The 26,340-nt window shown below is 50.4% G+C and overlaps 1 protein-coding gene across 7 annotated transcripts in view; it reads left to right on the top strand.

Annotated features, from left to right (window-relative positions):
- Positions 1-26,340, top strand: part of DLGAP4 (DLG associated protein 4) — a 146,131-nt gene that overhangs the window by 75,455 nt on the left and 44,336 nt on the right. Inside the window, exon 1 of one of the 7 annotated variants that reach the window (XM_012754745.3) lies at positions 124-894. The exons of 5 other annotated variants lie outside the window; for them this stretch is intronic. In XM_012754745.3, coding sequence (XP_012610199.1) covers positions 864-894 — 31 coding nt within the window. In that variant the 5' untranslated portion in view covers positions 124-863. Of the gene's footprint in view, positions 1-123; positions 895-16,362; positions 16,782-26,340 lie in introns of those variants that run through there. One more of the 7 variants, XM_012754744.3, reaches the window with a different exon arrangement.

Raw genomic sequence — 26,340 nt, forward strand, 5'->3', positions numbered from 1 at the left:
GCCCGGAGCAGCCGCGGCCCCGCGAGGAGACGGGCGCCGCCCCCGCCCGGCCCTGCCCTGCCCCCGCCCTCCTCCCCGTCTGTCCATCCGTCCGCCCGCCCGCGCTTCCGTCCCTCTGTCCGGCCGCCAGCCCTCTGGCCCGCGTCCCCGCCCGCCCGCTTTGTCTCTCCCTGGCTCGCTGTCTCTTTGTCTCTGCGCTCGCGCTCCCCACAGCCCCTCCCTCGCTCCCGATCTGGGCCCCCTCCGAAAGCGCTCCTCCGAGCCTCCCTTTCTGGGCGTCCCCGTTCTTCGGGACTGCCCCTCGGAGCCCCCCAGATCTTTTGGGGTCTCTCCTTCAGAACACCCTCCGCTCTTCCCCAGAGCTCCCACTGAGCTTCCCGCACATCCTTTGGGGGTCCGCCCTTCTGTACCCCAACCCCTGGGGTCTGGCCTCCTCTGAGCTCTCATTCCCTCAGGGTTTTTCCTCGTCTGGATGCCCCCCGCTCGGCTGGGACCTCCTAGATCCCTTGGGGTCTCTCTCCTTGCTCCCTGACTTCAAGAGCCCTTCCCTGCCTTCCCTTGGTTTGTCCCCTGTCGCTGTCTCCTTGTTTTCTCTCAGGCCTGCGAGCACCCAACTTCTCTGGATTGGGGTCCCTGCTTTGCTCTCCCTGCCTCTGTGTGCCCCGACATCTGTCTGAGTGGTCTCACCACTCTGTCGTCTCTTGCGCTGAAGACCCCCACAGCCTGCTTCTTTGCACGGGGCTCTTGGCCCCCTTGCTTTTCTGCTCCAGCTCCCTGTCTCCCCTTCTCTCTGCTCCCGTGTCTCCCTCTCCCTTTTTCTGGCTTTGCCGGGTCTCTGGGTCTCTGACCCCCATCCGGCCCTCATGGCTTTGTGTCTGGAGCTCTTGAAGCAATGTGAGTGGTGGGGTGTCCGGGTCGGGCCGGAGTCGCCCGCAGGCTGGCCGCGGCCAAGGCTCCGTGGGTTGGCGCTGGGGCGAGGGCTGGCGCTGGGGCTAGGGGGCTCTGGAGCCTCCTACAAAGGGGGGCAAGGAGGGCGGGGCCAGGCTCCCTGGCGAAGGAGGGAGTGGGGGGGCCTTCCTGCTCTGAGGCTTCTGCTTTAGTTGCTTGAGTGTGTGGGGCGCCGCAGGCTGGGCATCCCTGCCCGCTTGGCCCTGCATGGCCTGGCACTTTGTGATCGCTTGTGGGCAGGCCGGGGCTATTTTGGAGCCGGCAGGATGTGATATCACTTGGACGTTTATTTAGACCCGGCTCGGGGTGGGGGCTGCGTTCTTGCCGGCTTGAGTAATGAAATTTTGCAGGGGGGTGCGGCCTTCTAGGCAGCTGGGCTATGGGTTTTGTGGCCAGAACTTTGTATGCCCCCAGAATAGGGAGGGGAACGAGGGTCTCTGCTGCCCGCGTCTTGCTGAGACTTGATTCAGGATGGGCAGGCAGAGGAATTATTGTTAATCTGGCCACCTTTGAGTGTTGAGTTTGGCAATCTAATACCTCTGGGGCCTTGGTTCTGCCAGCTTCAAGGTGTGTAACCTTGAGTGAGACCCTCTACCTTTCCAAACTCAGTTTCCCCATCTGTAAAAAGGGAGTAGATGTGCTGGCCCCACGGGGTTGTTGTGAAGATCAAAGGAAACATCTGTAGACATGCTTTGTGAACTGTCAGTCTGTCTTTAAACTGAGTCAGAGAGAGAATGCCAGAGCTGGGACGGGGATCCAGGCCCAGGACTCCACAGTCCAGGGTTCTTTAGCCTCCACCATTGCCACCTGGTTATTCAGAAATACACCTGCCTTTCCAATAGAGCAGGGAGACAGCTGTCCCTTATTTATGCCCAGTTCCTGGTTGCTTTTTGTCAGTTTGTAAAGATAGGTGGGCGTGCCAGCAGGACGCCTGTGCTGGGGGACTGTTGGATTTTCCGTGTTTTGTCACACTGTTATTTAAGGGTGGGCCCTGCTTGGACAATGGCATTTGGGAATAAAGTCAGTCCATTTGTAGTTGTGAGCCCTGGCTGCTTTTCACGCTTCCCCTGTAGAGTAGGAGAACAAAGGCCACAGCTGAGAGATCCTCCACAGAGAGCTAGGGTCTGCTGTCAAGGGGCCTTGGATGTCCTAGAACTTCGGAATAGGGAATGAGATCAGCTGTTGTAGCTCCCTTATAGATGAGGAGACGAGGCCCAGAAGAGCCAGGGACCAGCAGAGGGTCGAGCCAGGACTCTTGGGTCCTTTTCCATGACACTGCCCTGAAGAAGTCACTCTCATGCTGGTGTCACCTGCCCTTGGTGTATGATGACAATCTCTAATATCCTTTGACCTTTTACTGTGTGCCCTATGCTCATGTGGACTACTTGCAGAGGGGAGGAGTCAGGGCTTGATCCCTGGCCTAGATGTGAGGGGTTCAGGGTTCTGGCCCCCACATCTCACCCTCTTTGCTTTGGGCTTCAGCTTCCTAATCTATAAAATGGGAGTAACAATCCTTGTCCTGAGACTGATTCTGAAATCATGGAATCCCTAAAGAAATTCTGTGAGGCACAATGCCAAGGTTCTGTTTTTAGCTCCGAGGCTAAGATGCCATGTGACTTCAGACAGGTGTCCTCTTCTCCCTGAGTCTTTATTTTTCCTTCTGAAAAATGAGGAAGTTGGATGTCATGGTCTCTTAGGTCCTTCCAGCTCTGACATTTGAGGATTCTTAGATAACTCAAAGTCTACCTATTTGTACTTGCATCTCATTTAACCTTTTAAGAATGTGCCTGATCACAGAATAAGAGGGATAATGTGCTGAAATCTGCCCGATGTGTGCTGATGATGTGCCGTGGGGTTTCATAGGAGAGATGCCCTGTCTAGGCACAGGATCAGAAAGGCTTCCAGGAGGAGGTGGCGTTTGAGCAGAGTCTCTATACCAGGCATGGTCTGCGCTTATGCAGACTCTTCACAGAGTAGACATCATGTGGGTTTTAGAGGCACAAACACCTGATTTTAATCAGTCTCCATCATTCACTGTCTGTGTAATCTTGGGCAAGATACTTTCTTTGAGCTTCAGTTTCCTCATCTGGACTCAAGATTTATACTGCAGGATTGTAGTGAGGATTAAATGAGATTCTATGTATGTTTAAAAACCTGGTACACAGGCCGGGCGCGGTGGCTCACGCCTGTAATCCTAGCACTTTGGGAGGCCGAGGCGGGCGGATCGCTCAAGGTCAGGAGTTCGAAACCAGCCTGAGCGAGACCCCGTCTCTACCAAAAATAGAAAGAAACTAATTGACCAACTAAAAATATATATACAAAAAATTAGCCGGGCATGGTGGCGCATGCCTGTAGTCCCAGCTACTCGGGAGGCTGAGGCAGCAGGATCGCTTGAGCCCAGGAGTTTGAGGTTGCTGTGAGCTAGGCTGACGCCACGGCACTCACTCTAGCCTGGGCAACAAAGTGAGACTCTGTCTCAAAAAAAAAAAAAAAAAGAAGATTAAAAAAAAAAAAAAAAAAACCTGGTACACAGTAGGCACTTAGTAAATGTGGACTTTCCCCTCCCAAGAATATCTGGGTTACTTTTCTCTTTAGGGAAACAACACAGAAGCCCAGCCTCTCCCCCTATCCCATGTGGTTGGAGTTCAGGTAATAAGGAAGGCACCTCGGGCTAGGGCTATCCTAATTATCGTAGAAGTGATCCTCTAATCTCTCACAGGCTGGGTGAGGTATTGTGTAATCTGCCAGGCTCCTTCCTGACCATTGTTCCTCAACAGTCCTAGGAGGAAGTCAGTAGTCAGCAGAGTTCTCCCTGTTTCACAGGTGAATGAAGAATAGGGGGCCCAGAAAGGGACAGGGACCTGCTGAGGGCCCCACAGCACAGCAGTGGCAGGCTTGGAGCCTTGGTCTCTTGACTTTTCTTCATAGCCCACAGCTTGCCACCAAGTTGATTGCTTCTGCCTGGTAGCCTACCCCTTAGGCCGCCTTCTCCGGGTCTGGCATCTGTTCTGCAAGCAGGGTTTGCTTGACATTTCCCATCTCTGAGCTCATCTCAAATTGAAAGGAGGCTATCTTGAGTCACCACCTCCCCTGGCTTTCTCATCCTGAGCAGCAACCAGACACACCCAGAGGGCCACTGCTGGAGACCCACTGGTTATAGATGCCACACTTTGACAGACTTTCCCCTTAGAAGCTCACATGGGCTTGGGGATATTTCTCCTTGTGCTCTTGGGGGAAGGCTGCAGTAGTGGCTCTCTGTGTATTTCTTCACTCCCTAGGGCTCCCCTAGCCACGTTGAGAAGTTCTTGCCTGTCCTTTCCTGCTGCAAGCCTTTATTTGTGCTGTACCTCCCTTTATAGTGCCCTCTCTTCCCTTAGAGGCCCACACTGTCAAATGCCACCTCCCCCAGGAAGTCTTTCATTGCTGGCTCCGGAGTCCACGTGGAAATTTAGTTCTAGGTCCATACACTTGCTTAAAGTGTGACCCTGGAAGGTCACTTCACCTCTCTGTGCCTCCGTTTCCTCATGTATAAAATTCTGGTTCCTTGCCTTTGTGAAGTTCTGGTTTCTGAGCTTCATCCCCCCAAATTCTCATTTGGCAGGTCTGGGGACAGGAATTAACTTTTTAAACCAGCCCTTTAGATCTGTGGTCCCCAACCCCCAGGCCATGGCCCAGTACTAGTCCATAGACTATTAGGAACCGGGCTGCACACCACTGCCTGAGCCCCCCCTCCCCGTACCCCCTCTGTGGAAAATTGTCTTCTGTGAAACCGGTCCCTGGTGCCAAAAAGGGGGGAGGCACTGCTCTAAGGGATTCTGATGCTGAGAGCCTGTCAGGTGCACTCTGGGAAAAGCCAAACTGGGAGTATCCTGGGTTTGTATGACAGCCTGGCTTGTCCCTGCTGTGTGACCTTGACCAGCTTTCTGTGCCTCAGTTTTCTGTGCCTCAGTTTTCTTCCCTGTCAGATTGGGATGGAAATACCTGCCTTGCAGGTTGCTCTAAGGATGAGAACTCCAGTAATGAAGGCCCCTCAAGAAATGGCCATCATCACTGTCATCAGTTTTGGGTAGGATTGGTTGTTTTCAGGAGCAAGTCACCCTCCCTGCTACTTAGCCCTGGCAGCAGACACTGTCAGATCAGACCCAGCCTGGGTGAGGGCTGTGGAATCGAACACCTGAGCAGGAGTGAAATCCAGGTGTCCACAGGATCTTAATGAGGTGGATGAGGTGGATGAGGTGCGTGGTGTGAATACCTCTCAGGTTCCAGATTTCTCAGCCCTGACTGGCTGCCTTTCCTCACTCAGCCTGTGCTGGAATCAGCTGTGTTCCTCACCCACCAAGATTACCTTAAAGACAAATAAAATCCAAATTCTAGAGCTAAAAGATGATTGGTTCCTGTATCACAGTACAAAAGCAGACCCAGGGACGGGGAGGGATCCCAGAGCAAGACCATGCCAGGGCCAGGCTAGAGCCGCAGTCCTGCCTCCCACCCGGACACTCTTGTTTCTGTCCATTGCTGGCATCGATTGCCGGCTGGAAAACTGGAGCACTAACGTCTCGTTTGGCCAGGGAACAGTTTCCTCACAGGACAAGAGCAAGAGAAGTGGTCCCAAATGGTCCGAGCTAGACTCAGCTCAGCCTGCAGCTGAATTGGGCTTGGAAAACACTTTCTTACCAGGCTTGCCCTCTCAGCCCCGCTAGGCTCAGAGAGGATGGGGAAGAACAGACACACAGAGCCTCTGCCCCTGGGAATTTATGGTCTGATGAGGGAGACAAGGCCTACAATTATGAGAGACTGTGTGACAGTCTGTAATTAAGTGTCTGCTGAGGAAAAGCATTGTCTGAGAAGGAAGAAGTGAGCATGAGCTAGAGGAAACAAGAGCCCTTTGAAGGGAGCTGGACCCGCAGAGGCGGAGGGTGGGGCTGATGTTTAGGGAATGGTCTGTTCAAAAGCAGAGGTGTGGGTGGGGGGCTGGAAGGTAAGTGTACGTTTAGGGAAACAGCGAGTGTGCTAGTTTTGCTGATGGTTAGGGGCTCTGGCAGGAAAATCTTGGAGGGGGTAGGAGGTTGTAGGCAGCATTGAACATCATCTGAAAAGCAGAGGCATTGGGGAACCATGGAAGGTTTTAGAGCAGGGATAGCACAACTGGAGGACTTTTTCAAGAAGATGAATCAGGCTGGGTGAATTGGAATGAATAAAAATGACAACAGGGAGGAGGCTTTGCAAGCATCCAGATGAGACAACAGGGTGAGGTTTGGGTGGGGCCCACAGGAGTGGGAAGAGCCAGTTGGGGTAGCAGAGGACATTGTGCTCTCTTAGGAGATCCCAGCTGGGCCAGAGGAAAGATGTTGAGTGTTGCCGGTTTGGGGCAGGAAGCAGCAGTCTGAGCACATTCCTTGTACACCTGCTGTTTGCCAGGCTCTGTGCCAGGGACTCCAGAAGCACTCTTATGAAATCCGCACAAGAAGCCAGAGACAGGTGGACCTACCATCCCCATTTTGCCAATAAGGAAAATGTGGCTCAGACCCAAGGTTGACTGTCTCCAGACCCTGGCTCTTCCCACAGTTGAGCTCTGCTTCTTGGAAATGGAACTCCTGCTGTTAGGGTCCCAGGGATCTGAGAAGCCTTCTTGCCCCTTCACTTAGAGGCACACGAATATATCCTTGAAGCCCACAAACCCTGCTTTCTGAAGATCCTGAAGGTCAGGGTGCCAGCTTAGAATTTCTTCCAGATGGAAGAGTCAAAGGAGCTAAGGACCCTCACACCAGCAACTTTACACACCGAGCTGTGAGAAGTCCCCAGAGTTGTGCCACATGTATGTCCAGTCCAACAGTGGGCACATCCACGGCTGGGCCCATTGGAATTTTCAGCCAGCCCCAACCAGAGAAGGTGTTCCCTGGCCCGGACAGAGGAATCAGTCACCCACAAAGGCAAGAAGGGACTTGTCCTCTTGTCCTAAGGTGCTTAGCACAAGATAGCCAGGTAATAGAGCCCAGGACCTATTTCTTAGCCAGTCATGCTCTGCTCTTCTGTATGCAGCTCATGCCCCCCTCACCCTACTCCCCACTTAGCTCCAGCGACACCCCCAGCATCCATTGCCAGTCTGCCTTGTCAAATACTCCCCGGCCCAGCTGCATGCGGAGTACTGTAACTGTAACCGTAACCATGTAACCAAAATCTGAACAAAGGTTTTTCAGAGAGATTTTTGTGCTACTTTGGAACAGAGATAGCCTGAGAAATACCATTTGGACATTGGCACAGTGAACTAGAGTGACTTGTGCTGTCCTTTTCAATTGTACAAATGCATTTGATCACCAGTTTGCCAGGTGCTTTCTTGTAAATTTGCTCATTCACAAATGTTCATTTTTTGTTTTTAGTACATTGGATTCTGGATCTTTAATATTTCTTTAGCCTGTTTGATTTGCAAAGCACTTTTACTCACATTATCTCAGAAGATTTGTATATAACCCCGGGAGGTATTAACTATTTTTGTCCTCATTTTTCAGAAGAAGAAACCAAGGTTCAGTGACAGAAAATGACTTGACCAAGGTCACTCTGGCTGAGCTGCTCATTTATCCCACATATTAATTAAGTGCTGCTGCGTACCAGGCTGTGAGCGGTCTCTGAGGATACACTGACAGGCAAAGCAACCTTAGAGACTTAGTTCCTGACCTCCCAGAGTCCATAGCATCACCAAGGTCTAGCCAGGACTCCTGACCTCCACCCTGGGCTCTTCCCACTGTAGACCCCTGTAGCTTGGGTCTGTGGCTTAGACTTTGGTAGCCTGTGAACCCTCAGTCTGGAGCATCAGAATGTAAGGCAAGCCAAGGTACAAGTCTTTGTGAACTGAACTTCAAAAGTGACAAAAGAGGTCTTCAGTAATGACTTTATTAACAAGGTGAGGAAGGACATCTCAGCAGCAGGCCATCTGCTCCTTCTCCCTGGGGGGATGTCGCCCAAGGGCTGCTTTACCTAAGATCCTGGCCTGAATTTTCCGCAGGCTCCAAATATTTGATTACAGTCTGCACAGGTGTGGGGCCCTATGGCCATGTGCTGAGCTGGGGACCCTGCCTGCCTCCTTTAATATTAAATGAGATTTAATAAAGGCAGGTCCAAGGATAGTAGGTCTGGAAAGGACTCTGGCCCAGCCTCCTCATTTCCTATGAGTAGGAACCAAACCCAAGAGGGAAGGGACTTGCCAGGATCCTATATTGAGAGAAACATTCCTTCCCCTTCCCCTCTCTTCCCAGCCTGACATAACTTCCCCCGTCCTGGTGGGAACCCTTTCATCCCAGCTGTCCGTGTTCAGCATTCAAAGCCACTTTCAAATCCTTCCTATACCTCAAGGCCAAGTTTTTCCTCCAAATCTTCCCTGACAGTCCCCTCCTCACCCCAGAGCCCTACAGTGTCCAGGCTGCCTCAGTCTCCTCTCAAAGGCTGACTGCCAGTTCTGCAAGGCTAAACCAGCAGCCCTGGGGAGACTTTTCAAAACCCTGCTACCTGGGTCCTGTCCCCCCAAGGAGTCTGGTGCCTGAGACCTAGGGGAAGGCATCTCTGGGTGCATTTTGCTAGAGTTACTTTCTGTGTGGAGAAATTATTATTATTTTTTTTTTTGAGACAGAGTCTCGCTTTGTTGTCCAGGCTAGAGTGAGTGCTGTGGCGTCAGCCTAGTTCACAGCAACCTCAAACTCCTGGGCTCGAGCGATCCTTCTGCCTCAGCCTCCCGAGTAGCTGGGACTACAGGCATGCGCCACCATGCCCGGCTAATTTTTTATATATATATCAGTTGGCCAATTAACTTCTTTCTATTCTAGAGACGGGGTCTCGCTCTTGCTCAGGCTGGTTTTGAACTCCTGACCTTGAGCAATCCGCCCGCCTCGGCCTCCCAAGAGCTAGGATTACAGGCGTGAGCCACCGCGCCCGGCCAGAAATTATTTTTTTAATTGAAAAATAAATACAATGTGTATGGTTAAATTTCAAACTTTGTCAAAAAAAAAAAGTACCCTATGAAAAATTAGTCTCTCTCCCTCCCAGACATCTAGATAACCACTGTGACCACTCTTGTGATTTCTTTCTAGAAATATCCTGCATATGTGGGCAGCTGTTGTCAGTAACATCCTTTTTTATTGCACAAACAGTGGCATATTCTCTACCTCTTTTCTGTACCTTGCCTTTCTCATGCAAGTCTGTGTTGTAAGTTACTCTCTGTGGGCACACAGGTGTATGGCCTCCCTTCTCCATGAGCCTGTGGCTTTCCGTCGGTGGGGTAGACCACCCGTTGTTTGTCCTCTACTCAAGGACGGTTAGGTCGTTTCCTGGCATTGCTGCTGTGAACAGTGCTGCAGTGAACACCCTTCCCAACATGTCTGTGTGCGTGTGTGCATGTGTAGCTGGAGAAGTCATTCCTGCAAGTGGAATTACTATTTCCAAGAGACTGTACACTTAAATTTTGTCAAATATTTTTGAATTGCTGTCTCTTTCATTCTGAAAGTGTATAGTTTTTAAAAGTATCCCATCCTACCCCCAGATTGAAATTCATTTCTGTGGTTAAGAAACCACTATTTTATAATCACAGTCTTACAGATGGGGCAAGGCCCAGAGAGGGAAGGGGTTAGCCTGTGTTACTCAGTAGTCCTGAGCCAAAGAGTCTCTTCAAAGTAAGGTGCAGATGGGAGGAAGTGAGGAATGGAGGGAAGAACCAGGCTGGAGGGGTGGCAGGAGTAGAGCCAAGATTGGTGGGAGAGGGGACTTTGTTACACATAACTTGGGACCTGTTTGTGACTTGGGCTCCAGGGAGGCACGTTTTCCCCTCCCACGTGGAGTCCTCTGTCATGACCTCCTCTGCGTGTGCTGCATCTGCCTGGCAACGACTGGGCCAGTGAGCTCATTCAAATATTCACTGAGCTCCTGAATCCCAGTGCTGGCTTGGCCACTATGTCCCAGCCCTTCCCTGAGCCTCAGTTGTCCTCCTCTGAATGGTTGGGAGGCTCATTTCTGCCTTTCACAGGCTATTGGGCAGATGTGGTAAACCAGCCAGTGAGAAGACATGATGAAACAGTCTTAGCATGGGCATCCAGGGGTCAGCAGGGAGTCTCAAGTTGGGACCAGCCTTCAGTGGGCTGCTGTCAGTTTTGCAGATGGCCTGGTCAGCCCTCAAGCTGCAAATTTTAGGGCAGCTGTTGCAGGGTGTCTCCTCTTGCTGTGCCAAGACAGGGTCAAGATTGTGCTTAGGGTCTTCCTGAATTTGCTTTGCCCCGGGTTGCTGGGACCTCCAGGGCCCATGCAGGATAAGGGAGCTCAGCTGGCAGAGGGGGGAGAGGTAGCTGGAGAGATCAGAAGGGTGTCTATGCTGCTGCCAGAGTTTTCCCTCCTCCCCTAAGCCAACAGGGTGGCCCTTTGGGGCCCCTATGCTCATCTCTGCAGCTCCTTTCAGCCCCCAGTGGTGGCAAGGGTGAGGAAGGGGAAGTGCTATTTTTTTTTTTTTTTTTTTTTTTTTTAGTTTAAAATCACTTGCCTAGTTCCTCCCTCCCGTTTTATCAGTGGGAACACAGGTCTGGAGAAGTTGAGGGCCCCCTGCCAAGTTTCCCAGAGAGCCAGCAGTCTTACTGGGATTGGAAGCCAGGTGTTCAGTTCTCCCGGTCCTTAGCTCTGTCTACCTTCCCCATATTGTCCCAGTCTTTAGTTTCACTTTGGGGTTAAAAACCAAAGTGAAAGAGAAACGGCAAAGCAGGAAGCAACTGCTTCAGATCCAGCCCAGGCTGAGGGAGTCTGAGGGACTCAGCTGGACTCACTAGGAGGGGAGCAGGCCTCTTCCCTACCCACTTGCACCCTTGTTCTGGAGGCCTGGGTGCGGCCCTGCGGGGAGAGGCGCCAGGCAACAGACAGGCGGTGGCGTCCTGGCTTGACTGGCCGCTGTCTGGGAGACTGCCAGTAGGATGGGTTCCCTGGTGAAGTCAGCCTCACCGGGGTGTGGTCACAGCCTGGGCCCCAGGTAGGCCTTTTAAACTGCTGGTCCTTCTGGGGCAGGGCCCAGCTGGAGCTGGGCCTGTGTTGGCCTGGGAAAGAAATCCTGGCCTCCCGGATCCAGCTTTCAGAGAGCAGTTCAGTCTCCTGGAAGGTAAGAGCTAGCGTCCTGCCTATCATGAAGACTCTTAAACTTTCGGTCACAGTGGACACTTACCTTAACCCTTGGTAGTTTCTTTTCTCTCCCAGATGGCTTGAAAGCCTTTTTGCCCTGGTCCCACATCCAGTCTTAAGGGACTTGGAGAGGACAAAAAAGGACAGGGGAGCAGGAGCCCTGGCTTCTCACCTCTATGTTACTGAGTGGATGGGTGGCCTCAAGGCAAGACCCTTCCCTGCTCTGGCCCTCAGGTTCCTCATTTTTTCTCAGCAGGAGGGAATTCCATCTAGCTCTGCTGTTCAGTTGAATTGATTTTGGTTCCTGAAAGCTGATCAGAGCATAGTAATGCCAGGTTTGGTTGGCCTGTGTATTTTAAAGATTAACTATTATCTAACTAGCTGGGGTCTCAAGTTCCCATTCTCTGTGCTTTTTCTAAGGAAATTCTCAGACTTGGCAAAGCAGATATGATATCAGTTTTGTTACTTCAACAAATACGATTTTTATGTACCTCTCCTCTGCTCAGTCACAAGGTCTGTAAGAACAGAGCTGGTGTCCTCTCCCTGAGAGCACCCCCTGAGTATACCGTGTTTCCCCCAAAATAAGACAGGGTCTTATATGTATTTTTCCTCAAGAAGACACTCTAGGGCTTATTTTCAGGGGATGTGTTATTTTCCCCTCAAAGCCTCAGCTTGCAGCACGCACAGGATGGCCGGGACCTGACAGGAGGAGCTGACCTTGTTGGTGGGGCTGCCCACACCTTTCCGGTCACCTCTGGGATAGTAGCTGTCATGATGGGGCAGATGAGAAGGGCTGCTCGTTGTCTTTACCGCTGCGTGACGAAATGCATGGGTTGTGCAGATACGCTGTATAGCCATGCCCATCACTAGGTCTTATTTTCGGGGAAACATGGTAGTAGGTGATCAGGTAGCCATTTGTTGAATGACTGCATTGATGATCCACATTGACCATGCTGTTCTCAGGAATGCAGAAAGATGGCATTTATAAAGCCCACCTGTGTGCAGAAGCCCATATCCCAGAGGTTGTGCAGACCTATAGTTAAGAGCATAGCTCTAGAGTCAGACTGCTGGAGTTCAGACCCTGGGCTACCACCTGGGCTGTGAGACCCTGGGCAAGGTGCTTAACTTCTCTGGACTTCAGTTTCTTCACCTGCAAAATAGAGACACTAATGATACATGATTGTTCTGAGCATGAAGGCAAGAGAAATGTGTGCAAAGCACTAAACACAGTGTGTGGTGCAGAAGAAACACTTAAGAAATATTAGCTGATGCTACTACTGATAGCCAGGGGGAAATGGAAGACTTGAAGTAGCTGAAAACTGTCTATGTCCCATGCTTGGAAAGCTGTAGGTGGATTGGGTGGGTTGTTTGGAGGTGAGTGAGTCATCTGATGGCTGTGGACTTTTGAGGGGAGGGTGTCCTGTAGGGGAGAGGAAAATACCCTGGGTGGGGGAAGAGGGGCAAGAGCAGGCTGTCCAGGTATCAGGACAGCCATGATCAGTCTGGCCAGGTCTACCCAGGGCCGTCAGAGTCAGCGGGGTACTTTGGGGTTTTTCTTTTCAGGGTCATCACTCTGGGCAATTTCTTGCTAGGAGCTGTGACTAGGAGTCTATTATTGAGTGTGCTGGGAATAGGTGTGATAGTTCCAGCCTCTCCTAGAACTTTCTTGCCTTTCCAAGCTTCCCACGCTTCATGACGTGGCTATTGCCCCGCACAGGGGTGTGGTAGCAGTCATGAGTTGTCTGCCTAAGAAAGGCAGGGCTGCCACTGCTGCCCAGCAGTCTCTTCCAAGGAGGCACGTGCAACAGTGCGTGGGAACAGCCCAGGCAGGGGTGGGGAACCTGCCGCCTTGGGGCCAGCTGTGGCCTTCTAGATCCTTGCGTGAAGCCTTTTGACTGAATCAAAATTAAAATGATTTGTTCTGTGAGGCTTGGATGTGTTCGAGGGGCCACACTCAGGGATCTGAAGGGCAGCGTGTGGCATACACGCATACATTTTTTTTTTTTTTTAATTTTAGTTTTTGGGTTTTATCTCCACACAATCTGTCCTATGCAGCTGCTTTCCAGGGCTCTATGAAACAGTTTCCCCACCCAAGAGGGGAAGAGGATTTGGGTACTTTGGAGCCAGCTCTTCCCCTCCCCACCTCCCTTTCTCTTTCTAAACAATCAGCCATTCATATACTCAGAGTGCCAGGTACTGTGCCAGGAGCCAGGGAGAGAGTAGGGAACAATACTGATTTCCATCCAGCTTGTAGTCAATATCCAAGCAGGCAGCAGATAAACAAGATGCGATCTGATTGTGATAAGATCCCTGAAGGAAACACATGGGTGCTCAGAGGGACCCATTCAGAGAGAATGGGGCAGGCATCTCAAGGAAAGTGACTGGGGAAATGGGAAGGGGCCAGCCAGGGCAGATTGGGAATACAGGTGTCAAGATGCCAGGGCAAGAGTGTTTGGTATATTGAGAAGGGAATATACCAAAAGGGAACAAGGAGAGAGAAGTGCAGGTTACATCTGGAGCAGTCTGCAAGGTCAGGCAGGACCGAGGGTCTCAGGAAGCCTCGTTAGGTCTGGAGCAAACAGTTTTGCCCACCTGCAGGTGCCAAGGGCATCACTGGATTAAAGGAGTGACAATGAAAGTACTGCAAGTGATTGTGTTTTAAAATTAATATCAGAACTTCTAAATTCTTAATGGTTTACATACTGATCATAAGTCATTAAGAAAAGGTTTCTTTAGCATTCCCTATTGATCGCTAACTTCCTTCCATGTGCCGCTTCATGGTTCACAGAGCCCTGTTGCTCTTCGTGTTGCTGAGGGAGGTGGGTTGCAGTTGTTATTGCTCTCTTCAGAGGTGATAGAACAGAAAGGTAAAGTGATATGCCCAAAGTCACACAGCTTAGTCAAGATTTGAAGTCCTGGTTCACTGTTCTTTCTACTCTACCATACTGCCTGTTTAAGAAGGCCAAACAGAAATTGCTGTTAATTTTTAGCAAGATTGCTAAAAAGAATTGTGTTAGGGCAATGGGATTAAAATGACTTTTTCTTTTTTACTTTCTATAATGTCATACTAGATAACATGTATACACACACGCATACATTTTTTTTTTTTTAATTTTAGTTTTTGGGTTTTATCTCCACACAATCTGTCCTATCCAGCTGCTTTCCAGGGCTCAATGAAACTAATACATCCATTACTGCCTTTGTACACCTCCAACCTTTATTTTCTCTTTTTTTAATTTCAGATAATTAAGGGGGTATAAGTGTTTTTGTTACATGGGTATCTTGTATAATGCTTAAGTCAGAGTTTTTGATGTGCCCATAACCAGAAGAGTGTTCATTGTACCCAATAGGTAAGTTTTTTATCCCACACCACCCTCCCACCATCCCCCTTCTTGGTTTCTCATGTCCTTTAAATCACTTTGTGCCCGTGCGTACCCATCTATTAGCTCCCACTTACTAGTGAGACCATGTGGTGTTTAGTTTTCCGTTCCTGAGATACTTCACTTAGGATAATGGTCTCCAGTTCCCTCCAAGTTGCTGCAGTGACATCATTTCATTCCTTTTTATTGATATCTAGTACTCCGTGGTGTGTGTAGTTTTCTTTATCCACTCAGGAATTGAAGGGCACTTCAGTTAATTCCACATCTTTGCAATTGTGAATTGTGACCTTTATTTTCTATTTGAATTATTTTTCTTTTATTTCTATTAAATTGTATGAAAGAGATTATAAGCAGATTATAAATCAGCCCCTGCTCACAAATGCAATGAACTCAGAAATAAAAAAAATTCATGCAGGCCGGGCGTGGTGGCTCACTCCTGTAATCCTAGCACTCTGGGAGGCCGAGGTGGGCGATTGCTTGAGGTCAGGAGTTCGAAACCAGCCTGAGCAAGAGCGAGACCCCGTCTCTACTAAAAATAGAAAGAAATTAATTGACCAACTAATATATATAGAAAAAATTAGCCGGGCATGGTGGCGCATGCCTGTAGTCCCAGCTACTTGGGAGGCTGAGGCAGAAGGATTGCTTGAGCCCAGGAGATTGAGGTTACTGTGAGCTAGGCTGATGCCACGGCACTCACTCTAGCCTGGGCAACAAAGCGAGACTCTGTCTCCAAAAAAAAAAAAATTCATGCTTAAAGTAGTTTTAAAGTTTTTATTTTGTGACTTTTGGATTTGGGATGAGAAAAATCAAAGCAGTTTTATAACTGCTGGGCCCAATGGTAGAGAATCCCTCAATGGGCTGCTCTCTGAGCCATTTTTAAAAATTGTAAAATTGACTATCTTAATAAGTTCTGTGGCGTTAAGTACATTCCTGTTGTGCAGCCATCACCACCATCCATCTCCAGAACTCTTTTCATCTTCCCAAACTGAAACACTGCCCATTAGACACTGAGTCTCCATTTCCTCCTCCCCCCTGCCTCTGGCACCACCATCCTCTGTCTCTGTGAACTCTAGGTACCTCATTCACTAGCCCATTTTAAGGAGGTATATTTGAAAAGCGGTGGAGGAGGGGCAGTTTCTCTGAATAATTAACTCTTATGGTGGTGATGAACTCTACAAGTCAATGCATACTGCGCATCTAAGCTTCTGTGTGGCTGTGTTCCAGCAGAATTGTTAAAGGGCCAATTGTCTCCTGGGAGGGCTTGCTCCACAGAGACAGCCTTGGTTCCAAGGCTGTGGTGGCTGTGAGGAGCCTGGCCACAGCCTCTCTGGCCACAGGCAGGAGAATGGGATGAGGAGGGCTGTGGATCTAATCATAGGTAGGACCCACGTATAATTAGTTGATTAGCTACTTGCTGTAGGATTTGAACCAAATCCCTCCACTTCCCTCAGCCTCAGCTTCCTCTTCTGGGAAGCGGGCCAATACTTCCCAACATGTTTATGTCCCAGAATGGGTGAGACAGATGGTGGACTTCCCTTTGCAGCCTTGAGAGTCCTAGCAAAGTGTTCAGATGTGGTTAAGTACAAGTAAAACAAATCTTCTGATCCCCATTTTATAGAGGAAGCAGTGGAGACTCAGAAGTAAAGCGACTTGCCCGAGGTCATACAGCACTTAACCGGCAACTGTGTTGAAACCAAGCTACTCTCATTCTACCCGTTGTAGCTGTTTGAGGTTTCTTGGTCAGTCTTTCGAAGGGTAGTTGGCTATGAAACAGATGGTTGCTTTCCCATCTTACTGGATTTAAAACATTGCCCAAGGAAGCTCCAGTGTTGATGGGCCTGCAAGGGAAGATTGGGGGGTGGGGTGGTAAAGATATTGGTGAGAATCAAGGATGATAATTCTTTGTCATAGGAATAGAATCCTAAAGTATTTTCGGGTGATAATCTTGCCCAGGGACAACAAATACAAGAGTGCTTGGCAGTTACTCTTCATAGTGGACCCCTGGCACACAGCGTCCATCAGTCACAGCACTCCACTGAGCCCCCACACAGCTTCAGGAGCCTGCTCGACATAGGCGATACCAGTCAGCCAGAAGTAGAGTGCCCAGTGGAATGTGTGCCATCCCCAGCCTAGTGAGGTTCCCACTTTTACAGATGGGCTGCTGTCGTGGGAGGGGCAGGCTGTGAGGGACAAGTGATGTCACAGGTTTCTTTGTGAGAGCAGAAAAGGGTCTGGCAGGACAGCTTGACGCCTGGGGAAGTATGTATGCAAAAACATCGGGGCGGAGCAGCTCCCAGGGGGGTAGAAGTTACCACGGTAAAGTCTGCTTTCTTCGGGTGCTCCTTGGGGTGTTTGCGAAAGTGCATTGTAGTCAGATCCCATCAGCTGGAGGGGAAGGGCAAACTTGTCTTTCTATAGCAGCTTCTAGACTTTGTAATGGGGGTGTGCATCAGTCTTGCTGAAGCAAGCTTGTATTTTTACTACTTGTGAGACTGGATGCTGTAGAGGTTGGGTTCTGGAGGCTGAAACCTGTGGGGTTTGCACTCAGCAGATAGAACATGACTCACTGTGCAACATAGCAAATCCCTCAACCTCTCTGAGCCTGTATTTTTCTTAGCAGTACAAGGGAGGTGGTGAAAACATCTCTTTGAGGGGATCAAAGATAAGATGCAGGTAGAAAGGACGTCAGACAGTGACTGGGCTACTACAATAGCCACCAATTCCTGAGCAGATGACAAACATCTGGTAACTGTGGTCATTAGCTACTAGTATCCAGCCATTTATTATAGCATGGCTAACACTGTGCCATTGTCGGGGCAGGATTCTGTAGAGCGGTGTTGGGGTGGTTGGCACACTTCCAAATGGTAGGTGCTCTTTCAAAGAGATCTTCCCAAATGTCACCATGTTGTGTTTTCAGAGGTGGTTGAGAGGAAAATTGAATAATGAGGCGTCTGAGACATGAGGGGGAAGCATATAGTCAAGGCTCGTTCTGGCCTGTCTTGTGCTGCTAAGTCGTCTCCTACAGACATGATTCTACTTAGTGTGTCTTCGGGGTCTTCCAGAGTGAGGGCTCTGCCAGCCTGTACCACTTTTTGGGCAAGACATGGGGTCCTAAGTGTCAGCAGGCATTTGCCTGGGTACCTCTTTTGGGCCAGGGATGGGGTCATAGTGATGCGAACCTCATGGTCCCTGCCTTCAGGAGGCTTAGGGTCTAAAGCTGTGGTCCCCACCCCCCAGGCTGTGGCCCAGGACCTTTCCATGGCCTATTAGGAACCTGGCTACACAACAGAAGATGAGCAGAGACAAGTGAGCAAAGCTTCATCTGTGTTTACAGCTGCTCACCATCACTTGAGTCACCGTGTAAGCTCCGCCTCCTGTCAGATCAGCGGTGGCACTCGAATCTCATAGGAGTGCAAACCCTACTGTCCTTTAACAATTCTGCTGGAACACAGCCACACAGAAGCTCACATGTATGTGAAGGATCTAGGTTGTGTGCTCCTTATGAGAATGTGATGCCTGATGATCCGAGGTGGAGCTGAGGCGGTGATGCTAGCGCTGGGGAGCAGCTGCAAACATAGATGATTATTAGCAGAGAGGTTTGACTGCACAATACGTGAATGTGATCCTCTTGGATCATCCCGAAACCATCCCCCTGGTCTGTGGAAAAATTGTGTTCCATGAAACCGGTTCCTGGTACCAAAAAAGTTGGGGACTGCTGGTCTAAAAGGAGAAGCAGAAAAGTAAACAGGCTTGTAAAAACAGCATGGTGGGCAGGGGCCTGTGATGTGCCTAAGCGTGGGGTACTGACCCAGTGAAGGAGCCAGGGCAGGAGTCTGGGGAGACTGTCTGGGAGGCTTTTTGGAGGGAGTGATGCTGGAGCTGAGCCCTAAAGGAGGAGGCAGGATTAGAGAGGAATCAGGGGTTCAGGCAGGGCGCAGCCAGTGCAGAGGTCTGGAAGCTGAGAGCATGGTGTGTTGGCATGAAGAGGGCGGTGGAGAGAAGTTAGAGGGGTGCGTGGGAAGGCAGAGAGGCCAGTGGTCACACGCTAAGATATTAGAAAAATGTTGGTACAGGCATGGTGTGGAGGGGTGGGTAGATGGCTGAGAGTGCTGGGCAGGACCCTGGACTTTCTTAAACTCAGCCCCTGGGAAAGGATAAGATCCCTCACTTCTGCCCCAGGCCAGAAACCCTCAGCCTCTGGTCCGCAGAGTCCCTGGAGGGCGTGAGATGGGCAGCAGCTCTGTGGGCCCCACAGGCTATCTTAATGTCAGTTCCTCACCTGAGTCACAGCAGTCCTAGGGCAGTGGACAGGGCAAGTCAGTATTGTTCTCATTTTATAGATGGGGGAAATTGAGGCCCAGAGAGCCTAAGTCATACAGAGAGTGTGGGCTGGAACCAATACTCAGACTGCTAACCTGCTGGCAGTTTCTGTCATAAGCAGGTATTTGGAAGGGGCTGGGGCAGTGTGTGTCAGCTGCTCTTATATTCTGAGGACGGATGTATCATCTCAGGTAGGGGCTTTTGCACCGCCAGACCTCCTAGATGACGGTGTGTTAAGCCCTGACCTTGCTGAGGCCCTGGTGTTAGTCCTTGTGTCATTTCCCATGTGGCTAGGCTATATGAACGTTCTCCTTTTGTCCTTTTCTGCTTGTTGATGATACTAATAATTCTCCAGAGGCAAAAAAAAAAAAAAGGTTGAACTATGAATGCCATACACAAAGATGATGTCTGATGTGACATCCAGAATTGGGTGTAAAGTAGAAGGGCAAAGAAAGAGGAGCTCAGGCCTGGGAGACTTGAGTTCCCTGCTTGGCATCCATCCTGCCCGTGTCTAGCCTGGCTGGCCATCTCCTTGGCCCCTCTTCCATCTTTGGCCATCTCTGCTTCCCCTTAGCAATCCTCACCTTCCCTCCCCACTCTGGGGCCACATGTATATGTGACAGTCTTTGAGGTATTTGAGGACAGTAACCATGCCTTTCTGAACTGTCTCTCCCTGCCAGTTAGACACACCATGACTTAGGGTGCACCTGTGTCACCCCATTTTCAACATCTGTCACAGACATTACTAATCACTCTTGTTGAATCAGCCCTAGGCTTTCTCATGCAGCTCCCTTTGACTGCCACGGTGCCCAGTCAGTAGAGGAGGCACTTCACTGTCATCTCTGCGCTTTACTGTGGGTTTCTTGAGGACGAGGACTACTCATCCTGGGTTTCTAGTGTCCGGCTCGATGCGTGGCTTCCCCACTATAAATAAACACTTGCTGGAATGGGATCACCTTTTCTCATCAGGTTCCAGTTTGGCAATGTCACTTGCCTAGATTTACCTGCGATAGCCACAATGTTATCCAGAGTTTGGTGGGGACTGCTCCTCTCTGGTCCTGGGTCTCTTCTCTGCAGCTTCAGACTGTGTCAGTGGTCAGCCGGAGTCACTAAAGCATTCTTCCACACGTGCTGCTTTTCTTGTGTAATCGCCCTACTTGGGATCCCAAACTCAGGATCTTAATATAAACTTTGAGAAGAGGGCTGTCTCCCTGCCTGTGTCTCTGTCCCCAGAGCCTGCCTGGCACAGAGGCAGGCAGTGTTGCCTGTGCTGACCTGAACTGAACTCGTGGTTTCCCCCATTCAGCCTGCATCGTTAGTCTCATCCCATGTCTTGGCTGCCGGGGGTTCTTGGCTCCTGCTTCTGTCACCCGATATACCACCTGCCACTCCAGGCACAGTGAATGAGCCTCTTACACCGTCTTGCTATTCTGGGATCCGCTCGGTCATTCAGAGTGATGAAAGAGGCCAGCAATCAAGGTGCACAGGACCTGGCAGTGTCTGGCTTTGCACTAGACACGGGGTCTTTGACAGTTTGTGAAAGCCAGGCTTTTGTGACCCATCACCAGGGTTTGACGTCAGCACTTCAGAAGTAAGGGAAATTGTTTTGAGGTTCTTTTCAAGTAGTACTTCCCAGACTGGGCTTTTTGGGGACCTTAGGGCTTTGGAAAGGTAACAACAAGGCTCACATGATAGCACCAGTATTTGAAAAGCCAAGCAGTATTTGAAAAGGCAAATTTTGCATTCTCCACCTCTATCCCTCACCAGTCCAAATGGGCTATACTTGTCCAGTTTTTGCACTGGGCTAGAACGGTGGAAGCTCTGTAACCAGCTCTTCTACTCACCACTAGTAACCTGGCTAGTGGTTGTAGCTTTCATACCTAACAAGAAAATCATGGTTTAATAACTACAGCTTGGGAGCTAGTATCTCTTTAAAGCTCAGACTCCTGGTGGGTGGGGTGGGGCCGGGCAGAGACCTCTAAGCAGAGCTACTGGCAGAGCAGACGCTGCAGGTGAGTCTCTGAGATAAATAAGAGGATGTTTGTGGCAGATTCCAGCACAGAATGGGCCACAGTGAATGTTGCCTGATAGGTCACTTACTGGATACAGTTGCAGTAGTGGTGGAAATGGTTTTGGGGAAAGAAAACCCTCTTTGGGGGTCCCTGGTTAGGGGCTGGAGGAGGTGGGGCTCAGCTGCATGTGGTTACCTCCCTGAATGCCTGGAGCTGGTGCTCTGCAGCCTGGGAACCTGAAGACAGCTTCCTTTCTTAGTCTGGGGGACAGGAACACTCAGCTCCAGGCCAGGGTCCCTGCTGTGCTGCCAAACCCTCAGTGAGTGCCTTTCTGATCCTTGGTTTCTTCGTGTGTACTATGAGAGGTTGAATTAGTCTAGTGGGTCTCAAAATACCGTGTAGAAATTCTATATGGAGGGAAAAAGGAAGATGGAGCTGCTCAGAGGGAGCTGGAGTAGTGGGGTGAGGATCCAAAGAGCCTTCCCCAGGTTCCCCTTGGAGTTCTCCAGAACCTGGTTTGACAATCACCAGAGTTACTATACTATCTCCTAGGGCCCTTCAGCCCTGGAATTCAGAGGCTCCACATCCTCTTTTCAATCCCAGCACCCCCTCAACCAGCCGTGTGACCTGGCACCAGTGGTCCCACCTCTCTGGACCTTACATTGCAGGCTTTGGTGAGACTCAGCCAAACTGGAGAAGTGCTGGGTGACTGGGAAACCCATTTCAGGAGTTCTGGTGTTCCTGGAGACAGAGTTGGGAGCATTGGGACCATGTGTCTGGAGAGCAAGGCCTGAAGAAGGGCAGTAGGCAACAGGGTGGGCTGTTTTAGCTGTGTGCTGGCATTCTGGCCCAAGGGGCACCAGGGCCCTGTACTTGTGGTTAGCAGCAACAGAGCTGCCGCCATCTAACCCACTCAGAAAATAGTCAAACCCTGTCCAGGGACCCTAGGAGTAAGGGCCCATTTAGGCCCTGACTGGGGAGCTGGCCTGGCCAAGATCTAGGCCAGGCCCTAACAAGTGGCACCTACCTCCCACCCTGGGCAGGGTGGTTAAGTGCTAGCTAAAAGCACTGGCTCTGGTTAGAAGGCCGTGGCTCAAATCCTGGCTTTTCCACTAACTGGCTGTAAGACCCTGGGCTATTCACTCCTCTGAGCCTCAGGTTTTGTTTTTGTTTTTATCTTCTCTCTCTTTGAAATGAGAATCATAGGCCTGGTTAAGGGTTGGTGAGCTGTTATAATTAAAGTGCTTCATGCTAGACCAGTTTGTGTTCTGTCCTCAGTGGGAGATGCCCTAGAGCAGGCATCCTTAAACTACAGCCTGCGGGCCACATGCCTCCCGCCTAGGACATTTATCCAGGCCACTGGGTGTTTTTGCCACTGCTGCCTGTCATGCTTAGCAGCCAACTTGTCCCGGGCCCACAGTGCGCACTCTCCAACAGTCTGAGGAACAGTGAACTGGCCCCCTGTTTAAAAAGTTTGAGGACTCCTGCCCTAGTGCTTCTGAAGTCTCTGGTTTCCCACCCACTGAGAACCAGTTGTCCTGAACTGTGGGTCCACCTGGAGGGCATTGCTTATTAACCTCTCCCCAGACATGTCAGGAAAAAAGCCCCTCATACCCTTGACCTCAGCTCCGCAGCTGGAGTGTGAGCAGCTCCCCTCAAGAGCAGCCTGGGGGTGGGGGTGTGTGGACATTGCCTCGGCAACCAAGCAGGTGCCTCTCAGGCAGCTGCTATAGACCATGAAAGGGGGTGACCATCTGTACTTCGGATGGGGCTCTCCTGCCACCTGTGCCCTGGTGTCAAGAGCCTGAAACCAGACCTGGCCTGCCAACAGCAGGGGCTTTCTCTGTTTCCACCCAGCTGGAACAGAGACGCCACCAGAAGTGCCTCCTGGCTGCCCCCATCTCCAGGTTCCCGAGGGATTCCTGCCTTTCCAAGAGGAGGCTTTATGGACAGCCTTCCTGGGGAGCAGGGAGGGGCCAGAGCTCCAGAAGGAGCATGGAGTTCTGAGGGGCGGCTACTGCAGCAGTCATAAACTTGTGTGCCACAGGCCACTTTAGCTCCCACACATCTACCTGTGGCGTTTCTTAAAACTATGAATTATCTCTATTTGAAAATTTTCAGGTCTTTTTTTTTTTGCCAACTGATTTTTTTATTGATACATAATAGATATACATACGAGATTTTGAAACTATTCATATATTGTGAAATGATCACATCAGAGTAACTGGGATATCTGTCATCTCAAGTATTTACTTTTTCTTTATGCTGGGAACATTTGAATTCTTCTCACCATTTTGAAATATACAAAAGATTATTCAGAGGTTTCATACACCTTTTAAAATCCGGATTTCTGGCACATTCGGCAGCTCTGACAATGCTGGGCCCAGCTGTCCACATGGCAGCCTTGGGCCGGAGAGGTTAGATTCCCTGTAGACACTGTAACTTGCCACCTCTATTCAGAGCCAACCCACTTAGTTTACAGCTGGGGAAACTAAGGCCCAGAAGGGACCCAGGCCCTGCACTAGGTACACAGCCTAGCGTGGCCAGTGTTGAGTTTAGAACCTGGCAGCCTGGCCTTGCAGAACGGGGCGTTCTACGCTGCCACTCGTAAGGGTAAAAAGCCTTTTCTCATCTATAAAACATCAGTCATAATTACCTCTCCTCCCAGAGCTGTGTCTGGATAAAGCAGCACCTGGCCGGGGCTCACTCAGTAATGATTCTTTTAGATCTGTCCTACTGATACATCTTGCCCGGAAAGTGTCACTGGAAGCACCACTTTCTTTCTCTGCCACTCTTCAGAAATGATTATTTGTCAAAACACTTTCCAAAGCCCAATGCTTAGGGTTTGTTCAGCCCACTGGCCAACTTCAAGCAGAGTTGCCCAGGGCTCTACCTGTCACCGGATTGTGCCACTGTGGTGTGTGTATTGGCGGTACGGAGGCGGTGTATATGCATGTGTGTATTGAGGGCTGTCCTGAAGGAAGTTCAAACCCCTGGCCCTGGGCAGTATTGAGGGCTGTCCTGAAGGAAGTTCAAACCCCTGGCCCTGGGCAGTAGATTTCCACTCAAAGATAGGAGTAAATTATTCATCTTCCCCAGAGCCTTAGTTTACCCAGATGTCAAATAGGGATTTGTTCATTAAGTTTTTACTGAGCCCAGCTGTGTATTGGGCGTGGTGTTGGGAGAGCATCCTAATTGTATAAGATGATCAAGGGACCTATGTAGATACTCATGGTCCCTATCTGGTAGGGGCGAGAGGCAAAAGACAGGTGAACTAATACGTGGTCAGTGCTTGAATGAAACAAACAGCTTCCTCAGAGACGCCCTCACTGAGGACGTGCCACTTGAGCTGAGACCTGGAATCAGGATGAGCAGGAGCAGACATGCAGAGATGAGGCTGGGGATCATTTCAGACAGGGCACGCAGGAGCAGAGGCCCTGAGGTGGGAGCATGATTGGAGTGTTTGAAGAATAGCAGAGAGGCTGTGGCTGGAATGGAATGAGCAAGGGGAACTATAGGAACTGAGGTGGGCAGGGGACAGTCTCTACTGTAGGCCAAGGTGAGCAATGTGGATTTTATTCTGCAGAGTGAGGAGCCTTTGAAAAGCTGTAAAAAGAAGTAATCCCATTTGCACTTTTTAAAACTTCAGATTTAGAGAGTGATTGTGGCCCACAGATAAAGCAGGGAGGCCAGCCAGGAGAAAGACCAGGCCTGTTGGGGGTGGAGAGACGCTAGTTTCTGTACGCAGAGCAGTGGGAATTCCCAGGCTTCTGGGGTGTGTACCTGAGTGCTTAGGGCCCCCACGTGGAGAGCAAGGCTGATAGGGAGGAGAGGATGCGTTCTGAACACTCAGCTTGAGGTGGCCTTGGCTTTTGCAGCCGAGCTGCCAAGTGCACTGGGCTCTTGAGATAGTGGATGACAACACCCTAGTTGCTGTCAGCGCCTGTGTGCAGTAAAATTCTCCAACCTCAGGCCAGTCTGGAAGGATTTTATGGAGTATGCTGTGGGCCGAAAAAAAGTGCCTCAGTTCCCATTGTCCAAGCAGCCTCAGGAAGCTGAGAGCCCTGTGTGAGAGGAGGCCTCCCTCTCTTGGATCTCCTGGCCTTGGTCCCCGGCCTCCCTCTACCAGCTAAAGTACCTAAACTCCATTTTTCCCCTGTGCCTTGCTCCTTTGCTCACAGAGGATCCCTTCACTGGAAAGCCCTCTATTTCCTTACCCCTCAGTGGCTCTGGCCATCTATCCAGACCCAGTCAACTAGAACTCCAGAGAGGCCCCCAGACTGTCTCTCATGAGAGGATCACTCCCTCCTGCATCCAGAAACCATGGTAACAGGAGTTGCATGGGTTCACCCACAGTTATAAAGCACCTTACATCTCTCATCTCCTTGGCCCTACCCAGAGCACATTGGGTTTCACATCCCATTTTATGGGTGGAACAACTGATGTGCAGTGCAGCAAAGGGGCCATCGGGTAGCGGTCAGCCTTCAGGCAGCCTGGGTTCACTGCCTAGCGAGGAGGTGAGCGAGGGCAAATCATTCCAGCTTTGGCAAATGGGGCAGTGACAACCCACTGGGTGCATACTGGTTCTGAGGATCCAGTCGGTCAAAGTCAATTCCCATTATTCGCGGCAGTTAAGTTCACAAAGTCATAGCAAATATTAAACTATTGCTCCTATGGGAAAAAAGGGGTCACTACAACGCCTCTCATCACATTGCCACCAACCAATCAATACATAACCTTGTTTTATATGTGTTTTTGTTTATCCTTTACTGAATATATAATTGATTCCTTAACATTGAAGTTGTGGCCAACAGCACTGTGAGTCATGCCTGGATGAAGCATGTCTAACACACGTGTTTTCCCATAAGGCACATGCAGGCTTATTGCTCTCAGAACGCTAGGCAGCACTTCAGCACTGTGCCTGGGGGCCATTCTAAACAGTGACATCACCAACAAAGCACAAAAATGGGAAAATAGACCATGAAGAGGACACTTGTTTACAGCACGAGAGCTGAGTGAGAAGGGGAATGTCAGCTTGTGCAGTCAGCTGCGGATGTGTGCGTCAGGCGCACACGACTGTGAGTGGCCACAAAGGCCCTGAGTGTTGGTTTTGCGGTTACAAGTGAATCTAAGTGAGTAGGTAAATCTGCATGTACGCAGGCCGTAGATAACTAGGATGGGGTGCATACGAAGCACGGGCTCAGGCCCAGCCCTGGTCAGTGCTTAGTAAGGCCATCTGTTAGCCTCAGTGTCGCTACCAATAGGAATGCATCCTGGCTTCTGACACGGCTCTGAGGGCAGGGCCAGCTCCTGGAGCTTTACGGCTTTGTCTTCACCAGTGCGACACTTTTGTAACCTCCTGGCTCCTGTGCATGCTGGGGTCCAAGGCAGGTGCAGATTCTGGAGGCCCTGAATGCCCCCACTGAAGGGTTCCAAGTCCACTAGGGAGGTTGTGGCACCATTGAAAGGTTGCAAACAAAACAGTGACATGTTTGGATTCTTCAGATGGCCAGAGTGGAAGAGGGGCAGGAAGGCAGGACAGG

The sequence above is a fragment of the Microcebus murinus genome, chromosome 16, assembly GCF_040939455.1.
Source record: "Microcebus murinus isolate Inina chromosome 16, M.murinus_Inina_mat1.0, whole genome shotgun sequence".
In the NCBI taxonomy this organism is placed as follows: Eukaryota; Metazoa; Chordata; class Mammalia; order Primates; family Cheirogaleidae; genus Microcebus; species Microcebus murinus.